Source organism: Dipodomys spectabilis, unplaced genomic scaffold (genome assembly GCF_019054845.1).
Source record: "Dipodomys spectabilis isolate Male_0828 unplaced genomic scaffold, ASM1905484v1 ptg000095l, whole genome shotgun sequence".
NCBI classification, from domain to species: Eukaryota; Metazoa; Chordata; class Mammalia; order Rodentia; family Heteromyidae; genus Dipodomys; species Dipodomys spectabilis.
Genome location: NW_024870772.1, coordinates 687,315 through 705,598, shown reverse-complemented (window position 1 = coordinate 705,598; position 18,284 = coordinate 687,315). Strand labels below are relative to the sequence as shown.

Sequence of the window (18,284 nt, the reverse complement as noted above, 5' to 3'; positions counted from 1 at the left end):
TTAACACAGACAGAGCCTAAGACATATATGTAATATTGACAGAGCATCTGACATATATGTAATACTGACAAAGCATATGACATATATGTAACAATGACAGAACACATAAGATGTTCTTAAATAACCAATTTACTTTCATTGTAGCAGGAAACATTATTAAACATATACTAATATTTATGGATAAGTAAATTATAACTAAATGTATACAAGAGCACGTCACAAAACTAAAGTTAAATACCCAATATAGTAGAAATCAAAATAGTTTTGTAAGCCCGGCACTGGTGGCTCACACCTATAATCCTAGCTACTCAGGAGGCTGAGATCTGAGGATCATGGTTTGAAGCTGGCCCAGGTAGTAAAGTTGGTGAAACTCTTATCTTCAATTAACCACCAGAAAACCAGAAATGGCACTGTGGGTCAAAGTGGTAGAGCACTAGCTTTGAAAGAAAAAGCTTCAGTGACAGTGCCTAAGACCAAGTTCAAGCCCTAAGACTGACAAAAAATAAAAAAAATAAAAATAAAAATATATATATATATTAAGAGTTTTGTAAATATGTACTCAGGTAGAAACAAGTATCCTCAACATTTCTTAGTATCTAGTATAAAAAATATTTTCACCCACAGAATATTTTTAATTAGAAAAAACCTTATACCTGGCCAAACCAGACTCACATTCTGCATATTAAAAAATAAAATTATTCAATATTATCTTTTTTCTAACAGTTACAACTTTTTGGAAACTCAGGATATTTTTGGTATTGTGAAGATTAATTACAGCTTTACAAAAGTGATTACATTGTCTAAACTTTGAAAAAAGGAGTGGAGGACAAAAAGCAAGACGGTTAAAAATCTAACAACAGGGGTTGAAAGTGTGCCTCAATCAGTAAACACCAGTAAGCAAAGCATTAGGTACCAAGTTCAAGTCCTGGTCTCTCAATAAAAAAATAAATAAAAGGAAAAAAATCTAACAACAGAGTAGGGAACCTCCAAAAGATGCTATGAACATTCATTCCCTAGATAATCTCAATTGGATTAATTTGTCTTGGATAAGTAATGAGAATTGTGGTCTGAAAACAATTTCCAGTTCTTGGTAGAAAGGGTAGAAAGTCTTGGACTTATAAAGAAGAATGAGATATACAAATTCCTATTAATAAAGCAAAAGGATTTTTAACAAAGATGGAGCCTCATGTTTCAATTTTTTTCTTTCATGGACATTCACTTAGTACTCATGTATTTTATAAGCCAATTTTGATCATTTCAAGATTTTCAAACCTTTCTTTAATGTAATAAACATATTTGTGTATTTCAAAGGTTAATTAAAAAAAAATCACAAATGTAAGCCAACTTGCCATCTTCATGTCGGAGGTACTGGTTTCCGCCTCTGTCTCTAGCTAAGGACCATGCCTCTCCTTCATCACTCTCACAGAACTCTACCATGCTGTTCTTATCCAGCTGCACCCATGTACCTTCAGAATTGGTTACCTGGTACATAACAAAAAGCATGATTGATTGGCTTGATTCTTTCCTGTACTCAGGCTGAAAGCCAGTAAAAAGCTTAAGTGTTTTTGAACAGCATAATCATTTCAATACATTTTTATTGTGAAATTAAGTTTCTGAAATTAAGACCACAGCCTGAGGTAAAACAAAATTAATAGAAAGCTCTTTAAAATACTACTTCAATTAAAATAATACTTTTTAAAGAACAAAAATAATCTAATTTTAAGTGGTTCCCAGCATACCTGGCTAATTTTTTTTAATGTTTTTGCATCTAAAATACCTTAACACACCATACTTGTTATTATTTAGGTTGATAGCAGCTATACAGCAAATTATGACCCTGACCCTGAGAAACAGCATGACACACTACATCTTCAAGCTTATCAGCTGAGGCAAATGCCACAGTGGTCTAAAGAATAATTTTATTTGCTCAGGACTTCAGTGAGACCTGTGAATGTGAACAAAGAAATGAAACCTTTTTTATCTTATCACATCTCCAAACCAATTCATGTAGAATATCTTAAGTTCTATTAACCCAAATCAGTATAGTACATTTGTACTCACAAGATATATGCAAATACATTTATATACACACTACAAACTATTTGTTAATATAAATAAAATAACCACAGAATAATTATAAGAATAAAATTGTCAGAAAAAAAGCAAAGAAAAATTGTTAGTATTTCAAATACAAGTAAAGATCAAGAACATCAACACTTAAACACCTGAAAAGAGATGACTGGTTGAATCATAAATGAAAGTAGTTGAAATTAATATCTTAAAAGTCATGAAGCTACAAGAATCCATACCTCTCCCACTGCTTTGACTTTGTTTCCCAGAACTAACATTCCAATTGGGATACCTCTAAGGTTAGGGCAGCTTCTGATGTTGTGACCTGAAGGTCCCGTCTTCACTACCTTGTACATCCCTGGCCCTCCTCGCAAGAATGGCATCTCCTGTTCTTGCATTGATGCTTCCTGTGGGCAGCAGGAGTTTATGTCTTTGAAAAAGTCATCAGTATTAGTTTTAGGCTCCTGAAAGTTTGAATAGGAAAAGAAAAATGAACAAAATACAATCTATTCTCACATTCAAATTCTCCTAATTAGTAATAGCTTTTATAGCAAGTGTATAATATTGTCAATTAAAAATGAGAACATATGTCTAACAATAAACATTAGTCTATACTACTATTAAAGAATTCAGTTTTTAAAATATCTAATGATATTTAAAACAAATTTGAAGAAAAGATAGGAGAAAATATTGTACACTAATAACTGAACAACTGGCTTTTGTCTTTTATAATTTGAGAAATATAGTAATGTACGCCTTGATTTTCCTTTTCACTTTTAATATAATTTAAAAAGAATATGTATTAAATATGTAATATATTTAAAAGAATAGCTGAACACTGTGCTTATTCCTATAATCCTAGCTAATCAGGAGGCTGAGACCTAAGGATCATGGTTCAAAGCCAGCCAGTCAAGAAAGTCTATGAGATTCTTATCTTAACCATTAAAAAGCCCAAAGTGGAGCTGTAGCTTAAGTGGTAGAGCACCACCTTTGAGCAAAAAGAGCTAATGCCCTGAGATTAAGCCCCAGTACTGGCACACACAAAAAAGATAAAAATAATTATGCCAACCACAATCAAATAATTTTGAATCAATGCTGAAACATTATTATATGTAAGTGTAATTAACAATTTCTTTACACTCTAATAATTGTAAGTAGAGAAAATACACTTATCTATAATCAGAGATAACAACTGCATAAATACAGCCACATCTCACTATTCGCTAGTTATGAATTAAAGAACAATGCTTACAAGATTTTTATCAATGCTTTTTTAATATTCTACAAATGAAAATGCATTTCAAAATTTGTTGTACTATTATTAAGTGATATAGTCAAGCCAATAACAAAAAAAGGTTATATTTTTAGCAGAGAAGAAAGATTAGCATGGATGTATTGTGAATAAATAAAATGCACTTCTATTTATACTAGTGAAAAGTGGTTTGAATATCAAAGAGAACTTGCTCCACATTTTCTGTTCAACCTGATTGTTGTCATATATTGTTTCATAATGTAATAGAATATTAATCGAGACGTATTTTCTCTTCTCAAATAAATTTAAGTGACAGTTTCATAATAGGATTCTTCCGTTGCTATTAACTCCATTAAAGAAAATTCAAAAATGAATTTGTAAATACAGAAATACTGACTCAATTATATTTAAGTAGAGCAAGAGACAACAATAATAAGATACTCATACACAATTAGGTTAATGTAATATTTAATAATGTTATAAACTCAACAAAAATGGAAAGTTATTATGCAAGATAAAATTTTATTACTAGTTTTATTCTTAAAAAAGGATCATCATTTTCAAATAAAAAGAAACTGAAAATGTGTATTTCTAATAATTATGAACACTCACAGTATAAACTGAGTATAAGATCTAAACTTTATATAGTGCTCCCAGGCGCACAAGATTTTCACTGTAAACACTTAAAATATCCTATTAGTAACTGATCGATTTCATTAAATATATAATGCCATTTCATAGTTACAAGAGGCAATTTTGTCCTATTTCATAAACTATTTTTTAAATTATATGACCACATTAAAATAACAGTAAATATGCATAAATTTAGCAGAAAAACTATTTTAAGGTTATTTGCTGATATTCCTGTAGCATTTACTTTTAATTTAGTAATTCCAAATTTGTTCATTCAGGTTAATAGTCTGAGTAAGTCTTGGAAAAACTAATAATTAGTATAACTATTTACTGAAAGCCAATATATGTCAGCTTTTATTAAAACAGTTAATATTTTAATCATTAATAAACATAAATATGTTAATAGCAAATAAAGTTTATCTAATAGTTATATTAAATAGTACACAAATGGACAAAAACATAGAGTTGTGTTATTATTCTCAAGCAATCATAAAATACTTTATTCAATACACAAATATGAGGCTCAAGTACCAGTATATAAAATTGTTGAATGCAAGTATTTTTTTTTTGTCTATTCCCATCCCACTCTCAAATGAATATTCAAAGGGGCGATGTGAAAGGGAAGAGAGTATGGAAAAACAGAAGAGCCGTAAGATTATATTATCACCTCAATCAATTAGCCCTGAAAAGGTAAAACCCTGATGTAACTGTTGCAGAAGTTAGTAAAAACCTAAATACAGCAATTGAAAAGTCATATGTAAGTTCCACATAAACTAATAATATATTATTTGGTAATAAACTCAACTATTGAATTTCATATAGATTTTTCTGTAAGAAATTTCTATTAACCCTAACCAAAACCTTCAATGACATAACTTAAAATGTGTTGTACATGCTGAAATACATGTTTAATGTATGACTTCTCCTTATAGTTAACTCACCTGGGGGAAAAAAGCTTTGGAAGTCCATGAAAATACGTCCAAATCCCTGACTCCTTGGCTAGCATTAAAGATATTCTGAGCGACAAAGTTTAAAAAAGAAAAATATCAACAAAGAAAGGGAACAGGATATAATCTGCAGAAGATGCATTTATAGTCACAATATTATTCTGTACTCGAGCACCAATACAGAAATAGTGTTTTACTGATGTGAAACTGAAGCCACCTGAGTAAACCATACACCAAAGAAGTTCTGAAAAATAACTTCCATCAAAAGCTCTCCATGGATATAGTGTGTCATGCCATTTACTAAACTCAAGAGCCAGACTTTGCTGTAATACTATCAATGGAAAAAGGAAACCTTAAAACTCCTTAAGTAAAAACTGATTTGTCTAGATAGATTGATTTTAAGACAGAAAACAGTCTGCTGTTTTATAAAAGAAGATTTGAACAAGGCAGATTTTATAGAAAATGAAACCATTATCATGGATGCAGTTCATTTGAAGTAATTGTCACTTTTTTAAAGTATAAATATTAAGAAAGTAAAAATAAAAAAATCTAAGTCATTTTTCAATTTTACTCCCTTCTATAAATTGATAAGTATAAAGAAAGAAATAATCTGAATCTTCATATGAAAAGACTGCTCTATATTTTTATATCTAAAAATCTGGAGATTACTGGCATTCAGAATCTCTATACTGAAACTCCGAACTATTTTTTTAGAGAACAACAAACACAGTTACACAAACTAAAAAAGGAAAATTGTTCACATGGTTTATTCTTGTGTTTTTCTACAATGGTCTGACTGTTTATCCCAGGCTGCTTTCAAACTCACAGTCCTTCTTATCTCAGCTTCTTGGGGGCTATTACAGATGTGTATTTCCACACACCCAGGATATAAAGTGACTTTATGACAACTTAAGTGATACAGTTTTTAAATAGATATATCATGCTATCAAGGTACATTTATCTGGCCCACCCCAAATCAAATCTTGTGAGAAACAATTGCATACTTTCACTGCTTATATAAGTGCTACTATAAATTGTTATTTTCACTGGACTAAAAAGGAGACACTCAAAATGTTAATAAAGCTGTCATCATCTAAGATTTCAACAAAGAAACATCACAAGTAATGAATGAATTATGAATCATTTGAGACAATGAGAATATATTTACTATTTTCTAGTTATTATCCTAAATGTATATGTATGTGCATGTGTGTATGTACATCCATATACATACAGTTCAGAAATATAAAACAATAAAAGAGAAAAAAGGAGTTTCTGTATAAGAATTTACCACCAGAGGCTCACTCCTCTAATCCTAGCTATTCAGAGGCTGAGCTCTGAGGTTTGAAGCCAGCCCAGGAAGAAGAGTCTATGAGACTCTTATCTCCAATTAAACACCAAAAAGCCAGAAATGGAGCTGTGGATCAAGTGGTGGAGTCCCAACTGAATAAAAAAGCTAAGGAACAGCACCCCAGCTCTGAATTCAAGCCCAGATCCGGAGGTCAAGATCCAATATTGGCACAGAAAATAAAAAGAATGAGTATGGCAACTGACTGAAAATCTTTGAATTAACTGCGCAAACATGTCTATTGAGTCAATAACATGTACAATGATATAAGAAACTAATGTAAATTCTAATCATGATAATAATTGATTCAATTTTGTCTTTTAATTAGATGCAATTCAAATTTGACATATTTCCCTTCAGTTTTTGCAACTGTAAATATAATCACACTAGTTTACTGTAAGATTTACTTCAATCTATAAAGTAAAAAAAAATTCACCACATAAAAGGTGGAGTTCAAAAATAAAATACTTAAGTAGTTTTCTTTGGGAATTTCCCAAAGGTTTTAGCCTAATATGAACATGCAAAAAATAATTTCTCCAAAGTGTCAGTTTCTTACTATTGAATTATATAAGTGAGCCTTCATTTTGTACGATTTCATTGATATAGCTCTATAGAAAGGTATTTATACACATATGAACATACAAATGCACATGTATTACTTTGTATCAGGCTATTCTTTAATCTCTTTTAGTTTGAAAAATTCTATCAAGAAAAGTGGAAAATTAAAGCATAAGTATAAAAGTATAAACCTAACTAAATTAATAAGCATCAAACTGTAACTCTAAGTTGATACTTAGGCAGAGAAGACATGAAATAGGTTAATCATCATCAGAGAGAAAATCCATGATCAAATTTGCCAAATGCACATGCAAAACAACAAAAAACTTCTTTCACTATGCCTGATAATGAGTTAAACCTTCTCAATTTTGAAGTAGAGAAGACAATTCATGAATATTAAATATAGCACATATTCATTATTTCAATGCTATTTTAACTGCCTCTTAATCTCATTCTATTTAAGAAACTAAAACATTAAAGAACAAAAAGAAGCAGGTTGTAGCCATGATAAGCACACTTATTACTGCTGTATTAAGCAAAGATTTGCCATTACTAAGATTAGAACATAGACTTCGCGTATGTATGCAATATACACTAACACACAGAAACCTAACAAAACAAGCCACAAAACTTGAGGTACATAAATCCTGCACTGCCAAGAATGATTAGGTATTATAACAGAATGACTGGCTATAAAATGGAAGGAACACTTGTTAATTTTACCAATTATCCATGGTGATTACAAAATTATATTTTTCCTACATTTCTACTTTAAATCCCTAATGCCTCCCAGTTTGGAATATTAGCATACTTTCTATATGTAAACACCTATTAGCCTAAATTTGATTGGATTTATATACTGAATAGAGATTTTCGGATATCCCAGGTGTTTTTGCAAGAATTCTGATGAGGAACGTTTATTCAGAAAATAGGACATCTTGGAGTATCACCAACTTCCACTGATAAAAAACTTTCTCATCCACTCTACTCCTTTTAGCAGACATTTGTCATTTTTGACAAACTACCAAATGAACTAGCATATAAGTTTTGCACACTCATAATGCATTATAAAACTAAACAATTTCAGAACAAAATTAACTTCTTGATTTTGGCAGGCAAATGCCTATTATATCATGTGTACTATTTTCTCTTTTTACTTTTATTTCCCAAACTGTATGAAAAATTCTGCTAGACTTCAAATCATTAGATTTTTTATTTGAAATCAACATTTCAGTTATGCTTTTACAGACAGATTTACTTGCCTGTCTGTCCGCCCCGCCCATCCATTCATCCATCCATCTAATATATCCTGGTATCCATTCTGACTCAATCATTAATGCTTAACTATTCATATTGTTTAATTAGAAGTTTAAAGCAATATATGATTTTTATATAAGCAGCATGATCATACTGAATTACAAAAAAACTACATTAGATATTAACAAATGTTGCACGATTACTATGCATAATGTGTAACAGTTAACATTTTGGGGGAAAAAAATGAGCCAGAAGTGATTCTTAAGTAATTCTTGCCCATAGGGCTTAAAAACAGAAATAAGAGAAAATATAAATACAAAAAAGCAGAAATTCAGCAAAACAAAGTATATAATGGCAGAAGTTGGAAAAAGAAGCCTTTTCTATATCCGCACTCAGTGTCTCATAAGGAAAAAGAAAGAAATCTAATTTTTCTCCATTAATGCTTTGCCTCACCCATATCAATTATTCATCAGGTTCCAAACATAGCAAGGCTATATCACTTTGGACATTTAACTTTCTGTAATTAATTTCTTCGTGTTTTCATTGCCAACTTTTGAAGTCTACCTCTAATTCATATCTTAAATTAGGCTATTCCAAAACTTACCTGAATTCAACTTAAATATCTAAGCAAAGTTTGCCTGCTATATTACAGAGTGAGTAGCCTCAAAGCAAGATATGTATCTTGTATTTATTCTGAATTCTTTCCTCTATCTCTCTACCCCAAACTTACCCTCTCACAAAGGAGTTGAATTGGTAGCATATACCTATAATCCTAGCTACCAAGGAGACTGAGACCTGAAGACTGAGGTTCAAAGCCACTCCAGGCACACAAATCCGAGAGACTCATTTCCAATTAATCACCAAAAAACAAGAATTGGAGGCTTGAGTCAAGTGAAAGAGTGCTAGCCTGAGCAAACATGCCAAGTGAGAGTGCAAGGCCCTGAGTTCAAGTTGCAATACTGGCACACACAACCACACACACACACTTCATGCCACAGTACTGGCACACGCGCGCACACACACAGAGGGTTCAGTAAATTAGTTGTTGAATGATCAATTAATAAATCAATGACTATACTATTATTATAGAATACAGAGCCGGGTGTGTATGGCAAGGAAGATCCTTCTATCTGCTACTTTCAAGAGACACACCTTCCTCACAAACACAAACATATTCTGAAAGTGAAAGGCTGGAACAAAAATCTAACAAGCAAATGACGCCCCCCCCCCCCATAAACAGGCAAGGAGTTGCAATCCTAATATCCAATAAAATAGACTTCAAATTAAACTTAGGAAGAAGAAATAAATAAGAACATTACATACTAATAACGGAATCTCTCTTATAGGAGGATATAACAATTCTAAACATCTATTCACCAAATACCAGAGCACCCAAATTTATTCAAGAAACACTACTTTCCCTAAAATCACCCAAAGATTGAAAGACATTGATTGTTGACTTTAACACATCACTATCCCCACTGGATAGATCAACTAGGCAAAAACTGAACAGAGAAACCTCAGATCTAAAAACAACTGCATAGACCAACTAGACTTAACACACATCTACAGAATATTTTACCTAGCAACTTCAGAATACACATTCTTCTCAGCACACATGGAACATTCTCCAAAATAGACCACATTTTAGATCACAAAACAAATCTGTCCAGATTCAGAAAGATTGAATTTATTCCCTGCATTCTCTTAGACCACAAAGGAATATAATTAAACTCAACACCAAAGCCATCAAAGAAAATTCTGTAACACATGGAGACTGAACAACATACTGTTGAACCACCAGTGGGTCATGGAAGAGATCAGAATAGAATTTCAAATGTTCATGATATTTAACAAAAATGAACATACAAATTACCAGCTCCTCTGGGACACAGCAAAAGCAATACTCAGAGGAAAATTTATAGCTCTGAGTTCCTACATCCTACAAATTGGAGAAATCTCAAACTAATAATTTAATGATGTATCTGAAGCTCCTTGAAAAAGAGCAAGAAGACAAACCCCAGTCAAGTAGACAAAAACAATTAAAATTAAATCAGAATTAAATGAGTTAGTCCAAAAAAACAGAAAGAATCAACAAAACTAAAAGTTCTTCGAAAAAATTAACAAAATTGACAGACCCTTAGCAAATCTTACCAAAAAAAGAAGAGAACACACCCCAAATAAACAAAAGCAGAGATGAGACTAGAAACATCACCACAGAAACAACCAAGATTCAGAACATTTTATAAGGGGATACCTCTCAAACCTTTATGCTAACAAATTTGAGAATCTGGAAGAAATGGAAGAATTTTAGCAAATATTGATACACCCAAACTAAACCAAGAAGATTTAAACCAACTAAACAGACCTATATCAAGCATTGAAATAGAAACAAGATACCTCCCATCCAAGAAAATCCCAGGACCAGATGGATTCACAGCTGAGTAGAATTCACACCCACCAATACTCCTTCAACTCTTCAATGAAATTGGACATGAAAGTTCATTACCAAACTCTTTTTATGAAGCCAGCAAAACCCTCATCCCAAAACCACACAGAGACTCATCAAAGAGAATTATAGACCCATTTCTTTGATGAACATCAATGCAAAACTTCTCAAAAAAATTCTGGCCAATCGACCAACAATTCATCAAAAAAAGTCATACACTATGACCAAACAGGATTCATTTCAGGGATGCAAAGCTGGTTCAATATGTGCAAATCAGGCAATGTAACTGAACTCATCAACAAGAGCAAGGATAAGAACCACATGATCATCTCAATAACTGCAGAAAAAGCATTTGACAAGATACAACATCTCTCTGGAGAAACTAGGAATCCATGGAACATTCCTCAATATATTAAAGGCAGTGTATGACAAGCATCTCATTCTTAACTAATGGATTTCTTTTTTACATTTTAAGCAAATTATGGTCTTCTTAAACTGTTTCCCTATCTCTTCCTCCCCAGTTTATCTACTTTCATACACATCCTTCTTCCCTTATAGAAAGAGCTTTTCCAAATGTGCCCTTAATTCTATCTCTTCTTTTTCCAGTCACCTTATGTACATCTTTAATTTGTTATTTTCCTATTAGTGTCTTTTAAGTCACTGAAAAAATGAAGTAGAAAAATTTAAGGCTGCAAATTGGTTCTAGGCACTAAAGAAGTATTTACATTCAAAAACATAATTGCTCAACATATATACATATGTATGTACATGTGTGTGTATATATGTGTGTGTGTGGTATGTGTGTAGGTAGGTAGCTATGTATATTGAGACAGTTTCTCACTATATAGTTTAGGTGCATTACATACAGCACCACCATACAGCACCTCTCAACATAAAGGTATTTTTTTGGGGTGGGGGACGGTCAATTGTGGGGCTTGAACACAGGGCCTGAGCATGCTGTCCCTGAGCTCCTTTGCTCAAGGTTAGGGCTCCACCACTTTGAGTCAAAGCTCCACTTCTGGTTTTTTGAGTGGTTAATTGGAGAGGAGAGTCTCACAGAGGCTGGCTCAGAACAGTGATCCTCAGATCTCAGCTTCCTGAGTAGCTAGGATGACAGGTGTGAGCCACCAGCACCCGACTTACAAATACATTTTTTGTAAGTTAACCTTTTCATTCATATTCCAAGAAAAACCTGCTAACAAGTATTTGTATGGCTTATTCCACCTAGCTTCTCTTGCTTTTGTTCCTGCTCTTCTCCCCCACCCCCCGACCTTACATAGACATACCAATATAAAATATGTCTAAGATGGGGTTTAAAAGCAACGAATAGTAGAATGAAAAATATTCCAAAATTGAAATCAAAGTGTTTACATAGTACTTTTTGCTCTTTCTACTTTTGTTTATTCTCTTGCTTTACCTGTGTTAAATTTTCATCTCATTTAAGACAGCTATCTCACAACTGTGGTTATAATATCTCAATATTCTGATAGAATATGGTTTCTAACTGAGGCCAATTTAGCTGCCTTGGATGATACAGAATTGCTATTTCCTTTCAGGAACTAAGCTTCCTTTCCTGAGGCTAAAATTATTTTGTTTCTTTTAACCATATATACGAATCTAAGAAAATTTAAGATTTATTTAAAATTTAATATTTCAATGACAGCTGTCATACATTTTAACTTTAGTAAAGAAGTGGTGGATATATATGTCCAATGTGACATTATAACAAATACACAAAAGAATATTCTGCCAAGAAACATCTTACATAACTATTGCTTTCATAAGTATTATTTCGGACTATTAGGAAGGAAACAAATCCAAATACATAGAATAGTGTGATATGAGGAACTAATGTTTCAATTTGGTTTCTTAAAAATTTGGCCGTTTTAATACTGAGTTTTTTAAAGTAAGTGTCTGTCAAGTCACTAAAAATGTCATCAGTAACACATACATTAGAGAGTAAAGAAGGGGTAAGTTTGGGAGGGATGGGGAAAATGATGAGAGGGGTGACATCGATCAAGATTGTATTCATAAACCGATTTGTTGAATGCTAATGACTCTTTTCTCCAACTACTGAAAGATTTTAAAAATTAAAAAACAGAAATCACACTTTTTGTAAAATTATTTTAAAAGTGTGATTACTGCCATATTTCATAATATAGTAATCTTGTAAGTTGCATTTATAAAAGATATTGAACAAATTCTCTCTATAATTAACTTAGATAATATATAGCACTACAAGTATAAAAAAGCATCTTATAATAATATAATAGTATTATAGGCCAAGACAGAAACAATTCAAACTTAAGACATAACACAGAGAATTGCATAATACCAAAATAACATACAAACATTCACTTGTTTCTGAATGCATAGTAATTCTCATTTCATAAAGTTTAGCTTGGGAATCATTCCAAGCATTAGGGTGAATAGGGGAAAAATGATCATGCACTTTTACTTCCTACCTCTTCGACAAAAATTCAGTAGGGTTTTTCTGCTTATTTGGCTTTGTAGTACTAAGGTTTTGAATCTAGGGATGGTGCTGTAACACTTGCTACAGCTCTAGCCCTGATTTTTGCTGGTTATCTGAATAGAGTCTAATGAACTTTTCTGTCTGATCTAGCCGCAAGCTGTGATCTTCCAGATCTCAGCCTCCTCAATAGCTTGTATAACAGGTAGGAACTGCTGGTGCCCAACAGCTTAGTTATAATTTACTGCTTCTTGTTAGTGATGATCAAAATACGCATTAAAGGCCTTGACACTGTCAAATTCCATTCTTGTTATATCAAAGCCCTTAACAATCCAAGCACTTAAAATGTAAGTTAGTTGGTAGTAGGTTACCTCAGAACTGAAAAGCCTTAATTAAAGAAAGCTCTTTAATGACAAAAGAGTGCCATGATTTTAAAAACCACCTTTTACTTACGTCAACAGGGACCAGAAGGCTCTTGCCAAGGTGTTGATTAAAAGAGAGGCACCAGGCTTCAGTATAACCATTCATATTAGGAACATACTTCTTTATCGTTTCATCATTCAGTCTCAGCCACACACCATCATCATTATGGATCTGTTGGAAAGAAGCAACAAAAACAAGCCATGCCCTCCTGTAACTCCCATGGGACTAGAAAGGAATGAGAGGTGGTAAAGCAGGCAAACAGTGGGGAAAGATCAAGTATCCAGTTTTGCAGAAGAGTAAGTTTGAGAGAATTTCCTAAAGAAGAAGGAAGGAAGATATGCAAAAGCAATGTAATTCATGCGGTGCAACTGTAGAAACAATTCTTCTTAATTAAAAGCACAAGAAAATAATATCTGACAAATAGCTTAAACTTTCCTTAACCTAAATTTAGATCTGATTTTCAAAAGTTATTTGGTTGTGTTACTATAAAATTCTGCTGTAGCCTATGTAAAGTTGAAGTAATATAAAAAAATATGTTCATAAAAGACAACTATGTCCAGTTTCAGTGAATATAAGTAATAACTACTGTATTTAGCTGAGTACTTTTCATGTTCAAAGTATAATTTTGCTTCATTTGTAATAAAAGAAAACAAGCAAAATGTATGAAACTCAATGAACAGAATCTACAAAGCAATTTCCAAAAAAACTACTTAAAACATAATCTATTAGTAAACTTATAAACCAGTATTAATGTGCAAATAAGGCAAAAAAATTCTCTGCAAAATATATTATTGAATGTTTCATTGTAAATTACCTCATCAATAAAAGTGATAGTTCCATTCACTTTCACTATGCCTATCTGCTCACTCTGAAGGGAAGGGTGGCTCCTAATACGGAGCCCTGCACTGTCTTTGGCCACAAATTTTCGAACCTGGGAAAGGCATAAAAAGAAGAAAAACATGGATTAAAAACTCAACAGTAGTAAAAGATAAAATTAAACACATCTGAAAGCAATGTAAATATGAAAATGTTCCTAAAGTCATTTATGGGTTGTTTTGTTCTGTAAACAATAGTAATTTATTTGTAACAATGACAGAAATATAATTAAGTATTGAAATGTATATTACTGGAGGAAATTTAAGAAACTTATCATACATTTGTAAATTTTTGTCTAAATTCTGAAGACATACAATATAAAGGATAATGGTGTCACTCACTACCTTTTAGCAAAGTATGATATGAATTGCATCACCAATTTTTTCCTTTGTCTGTACTGGAGACTGAACCTTGGGTCTCAAGTGCTCTACCATTTGAGCCACCATTTGTATTTTGTTTTTGCTTTTTGTCGGTCGTGAGGCTTGAACTCTGGGCTTGGGCCCTGTCCCTGAGCTCTTCAGCTCAAGGCGAGCGCTCTACCGCTTGGGCCACAGTGCCACTTCCGGTTTTCTAGTGGTTTATTGGAGATAAGAGTCACACGGACTTTCCTGTCCGGGCTGGCTTTGAACCGCAATCCTCAGATCTCAGCCTCCTGAGTAGCTAGAATTACAGGCGTGAGCCTCCGGTGCCCAGCTTTGTAGTTTGTTTTTTGAGATACGGTTTATTAGCTTTCCCAGCACTGATCTTCAACTTTAATTTTCCTGACTCTGCCTCCCAAGTAGTTGAAATTACTAACATTCACCACCATATCAGATTAAATATTTCCTTTCTAATGAAATCTCTTCAGTTGTTGTGGTAGTAGTGGTTTTTGTTGTTGTTGTTTTGAGTTATTGTTTGCTCAGAGGGAACTGAGTCATGCTTCTAGTCAAATTTTTTGCTAGTTATTTTGGAAATGGGAGTCTCCCTTTTTTTTCCAGATTGGCTTTGAACCTCAGTCCTCTTGATATCAGCTTTCTGAGTAGCTAAGATTATAGCTATGAATCACTGATGCCTGGCTATTACTTTTTAGAAGTTAGGAAATTATTATTTCTTTTAATAGCACAAGATATTTTAACTTTTCAAACTTTATACTTAATTTTAGTAGACTTTTTCTTAATTAAAAATTTTGAATAACACAAAGTATACACAATTACTATAAATTACTATAGTACTATACAAAGAAACAAAGTACAGTTTCTATCATATGAAATAATTAAAATTACCATGCAATACTCTCCAAACTTTTCTAGGAAAATTTAGAAAACAAGTAGAAAATCAATCACATAAAATATTAGATGTGTGATGAACATTTTTAAACATCAATGAAAAAGTTTAAAAATCTTTGGTTAATTTAAAGTCTTTGACTAATTCATGTCTAACCTTATTTGGTTGAGCTTCAGTTTTTGGCTTGACCAGCTGAGTTCCAGGTGGAATCATCCCCTTTGGTGGGTCTTTTACTTTTACTTCAAGAGCAGCATCTGTCAAAAAAGTAACAACTATAAAAATCACAGAAGAAAAAGATTCTGAAACCTAATTTTGTACACATTCATAGGCTATTTAAAATAATAAAAACAAATATATAAATTGCTTGTTTTTTAGAATTATTATTGTTTTTATGGTGTTTTTGATGAACAATTGACTGATCTCATAGATGTGGAACTCACAGAAAACTGAACACACTACTATGTCTACCTGTGTCCTTCTTTTCCAAAATTGAGAGATCTCATAAAGTTTAACAAAAGCAGTATTTTTAGTTGCACAATTTCTCTTAGTATATTAAACTATATGAATTTCTCATGTTTTCCAAATCTGCCTGATTATAGGAACTCAAGTTCCTCTGTATTACTAGGAAGGGACAGGGTTATAAGAAATTCATGCTGATAAACTTTTTTTTAAGTCTAGTTTTATCCTGTTGCACAGAGTTTATGTACTGAGCAGCCACTCTATGCCAGGTACTCATCTTGTCTGGGAAATTCACAGATGAATAAGATAATCTCTGTTCCCAGCCAAGAGAGAAAGATAGATAAACCAAAAGGTGGAGTCAGAGAAAGCACAGGGAAATAGAAGAATTTAGAGGAAAGCATACTTGACTGATACATTAGGGAATTAAGTGAAGAAGAGGTCCCGAGGGCTGTAATGCCAGAGCAGACACCAGGAATTACTACAAAACGTTAAGATCTTAGGATTGCATTAATCGTATATTAAGGGAGGAAATATAGTCATAAAGAAGTTACTTATCCACATGTGGAACCAGGGGAAAAATTACCATGGAATGAAAGTTTTGATCCTAGTGTATTAAGTTTCTTTGTACTAAGTGACTTATTGTGTTTTATATACCTATTTCAATGCCATCAATAGTAACATGAATAGTGTAGAGCCCAATAGCCCCTGGGGTCCAGTTTGCACAGTAAGTCCCATCATTATTGACCCGGATCAGCATGTTCTCACTGGGCCTGCAAAGAAAGGAGAGACCTATGAGAAAGGTTACTTTTTATAAAAAATTCATATTTCTAGCAAATATTTATTTTAGTATCAGACTGCCTGACAATCTTACTACCATGCTGTACTATACTCCCTAGTCTAAAACAACTGGATTTAATTTCTTCACCAGTAAATGTAGTAAAAGTTGCAAAGGAGAGGCAGAAATATATTTAGCTATGTTATTTCATGAAAGCCATGAGATGAAATCATTACTCCCTTAAGCCCTATGTTTAGACTTGCAGAGTTACTGAACAAGAAGCCTCTGCCCATCTAGAAAGGCAAAACTTTGGAAGACAAAACCTGTTCCTGTTTGTACTAAACCTCTGTATGGGTATTCACTTAACAGCTATAATCAAAACACTCCTTTTCCTGTCAGTTTATCATGAACTAACCTTTTTTCTTCAGTAAGGAAATAGAAATCATGAGATATAACTTCCAGGTTAAATTAAATTACTAAGCCTATTTTCTCTTACCTTTTCTTCTTTTACAACAGAAGATGCATCCTGGATAACATTATAAACCAGCCCTACTGCTTGGGCAATGATTCTACCATTGGGCAATGGATGCTACCATTGCCTTGCTTTCACTTACTTTACTAGGTTTTGTTTACTTTACTAGATCATTTCTTTAACATACAAACTTTAGAATCTCTATCTCCCTTGATAGTCCAGACCTCTTTTGGTTGGTTTTGAACTAAGGGCCTCAGCACTATTACTAAGCTCTTTGGCTCAAGGCTTAGTGCTCTACCACTTTGAGCCACAGCTCCACTTCAGGTTTTCTAATGATTAATTGGAGATAAGAGTCTCACAGACTTTCCTGCCTGGGCTGGTTGTAAACTGAGATCCTTAGATCTCAGCCTCCTGCATAGCTAGGATTACTGGTGTAACCAGTGATCAGTCTTTCCAAGATGACTTTTTTGATGATGGGAAGTTTATTAGGAAAAAAATATATAGAAGAGAAAATAATGTATGTGGCATAGACATGTCATAGTAAAGACAGTAGTTTAACCCATGTCCGTCACATTGGCTATCTGCCTCCATCTTCTTCATTATAAAACTTAGGTTCTATTAAGGTCTTACATCTCTTTTTCCTATTACATCAAACTGTAACAAAAGAACTAAAGAACTAGTCAACCTCTAATCACCCTTTCCATTTTTTATTTCCATTTTTTTCATAATGAGTTGTTTATAAGATTCTGCTCCCAATAGTTATATATAAATATAAATAAGTAATCTCTGTCTCAAATTTAAAGTCACTTCATTAGCCTCGGTAATGTCAGTCACATCTGGTAGTTACAATTTATTCTCTCTCCTTTCCTCATACTGAGGCTCGAACTCAACCTAGTGCTCTTGCTTATTCAAGGATGGTAATCTACCACTTGAGCCACATAGCCACTTCTAGCTTTTAGACAGAGATAAAAGTCTCCAGGATCTGTGTTCTTGAACTAACCATGAATGACAACTTTAGAATCTCAGCCTCTT

The 18,284-nt window shown here is 32.9% G+C and overlaps 1 protein-coding gene across 2 annotated transcripts in view; it reads right to left on the bottom strand.

Annotated features, from left to right (window-relative positions):
* Positions 1–18,284, bottom strand: part of Mycbp2 (MYC binding protein 2) — a 234,775-nt gene that overhangs the window by 72,174 nt on the left and 144,317 nt on the right. The window contains exons 49-55 of one of the 2 annotated variants that reach the window (XM_042685653.1): positions 16,660–16,775; positions 15,703–15,800; positions 14,222–14,338; positions 13,438–13,578; positions 4,897–4,971; positions 2,310–2,534; positions 1,350–1,482 (exon numbers count right to left, since the gene is read on the bottom strand). In XM_042685653.1, the coding sequence (XP_042541587.1) occupies positions 1,350–1,482; positions 2,310–2,534; positions 4,897–4,971; positions 13,438–13,578; positions 14,222–14,338; positions 15,703–15,800; positions 16,660–16,775 (905 nt within the window). The remainder of the gene's footprint in view (positions 1–1,349; positions 1,483–2,309; positions 2,535–4,896; positions 4,972–13,437; positions 13,579–14,221; positions 14,339–15,702; positions 15,801–16,659; positions 16,776–18,284) is intronic. The other variant, XM_042685654.1, reaches the window with a different exon arrangement.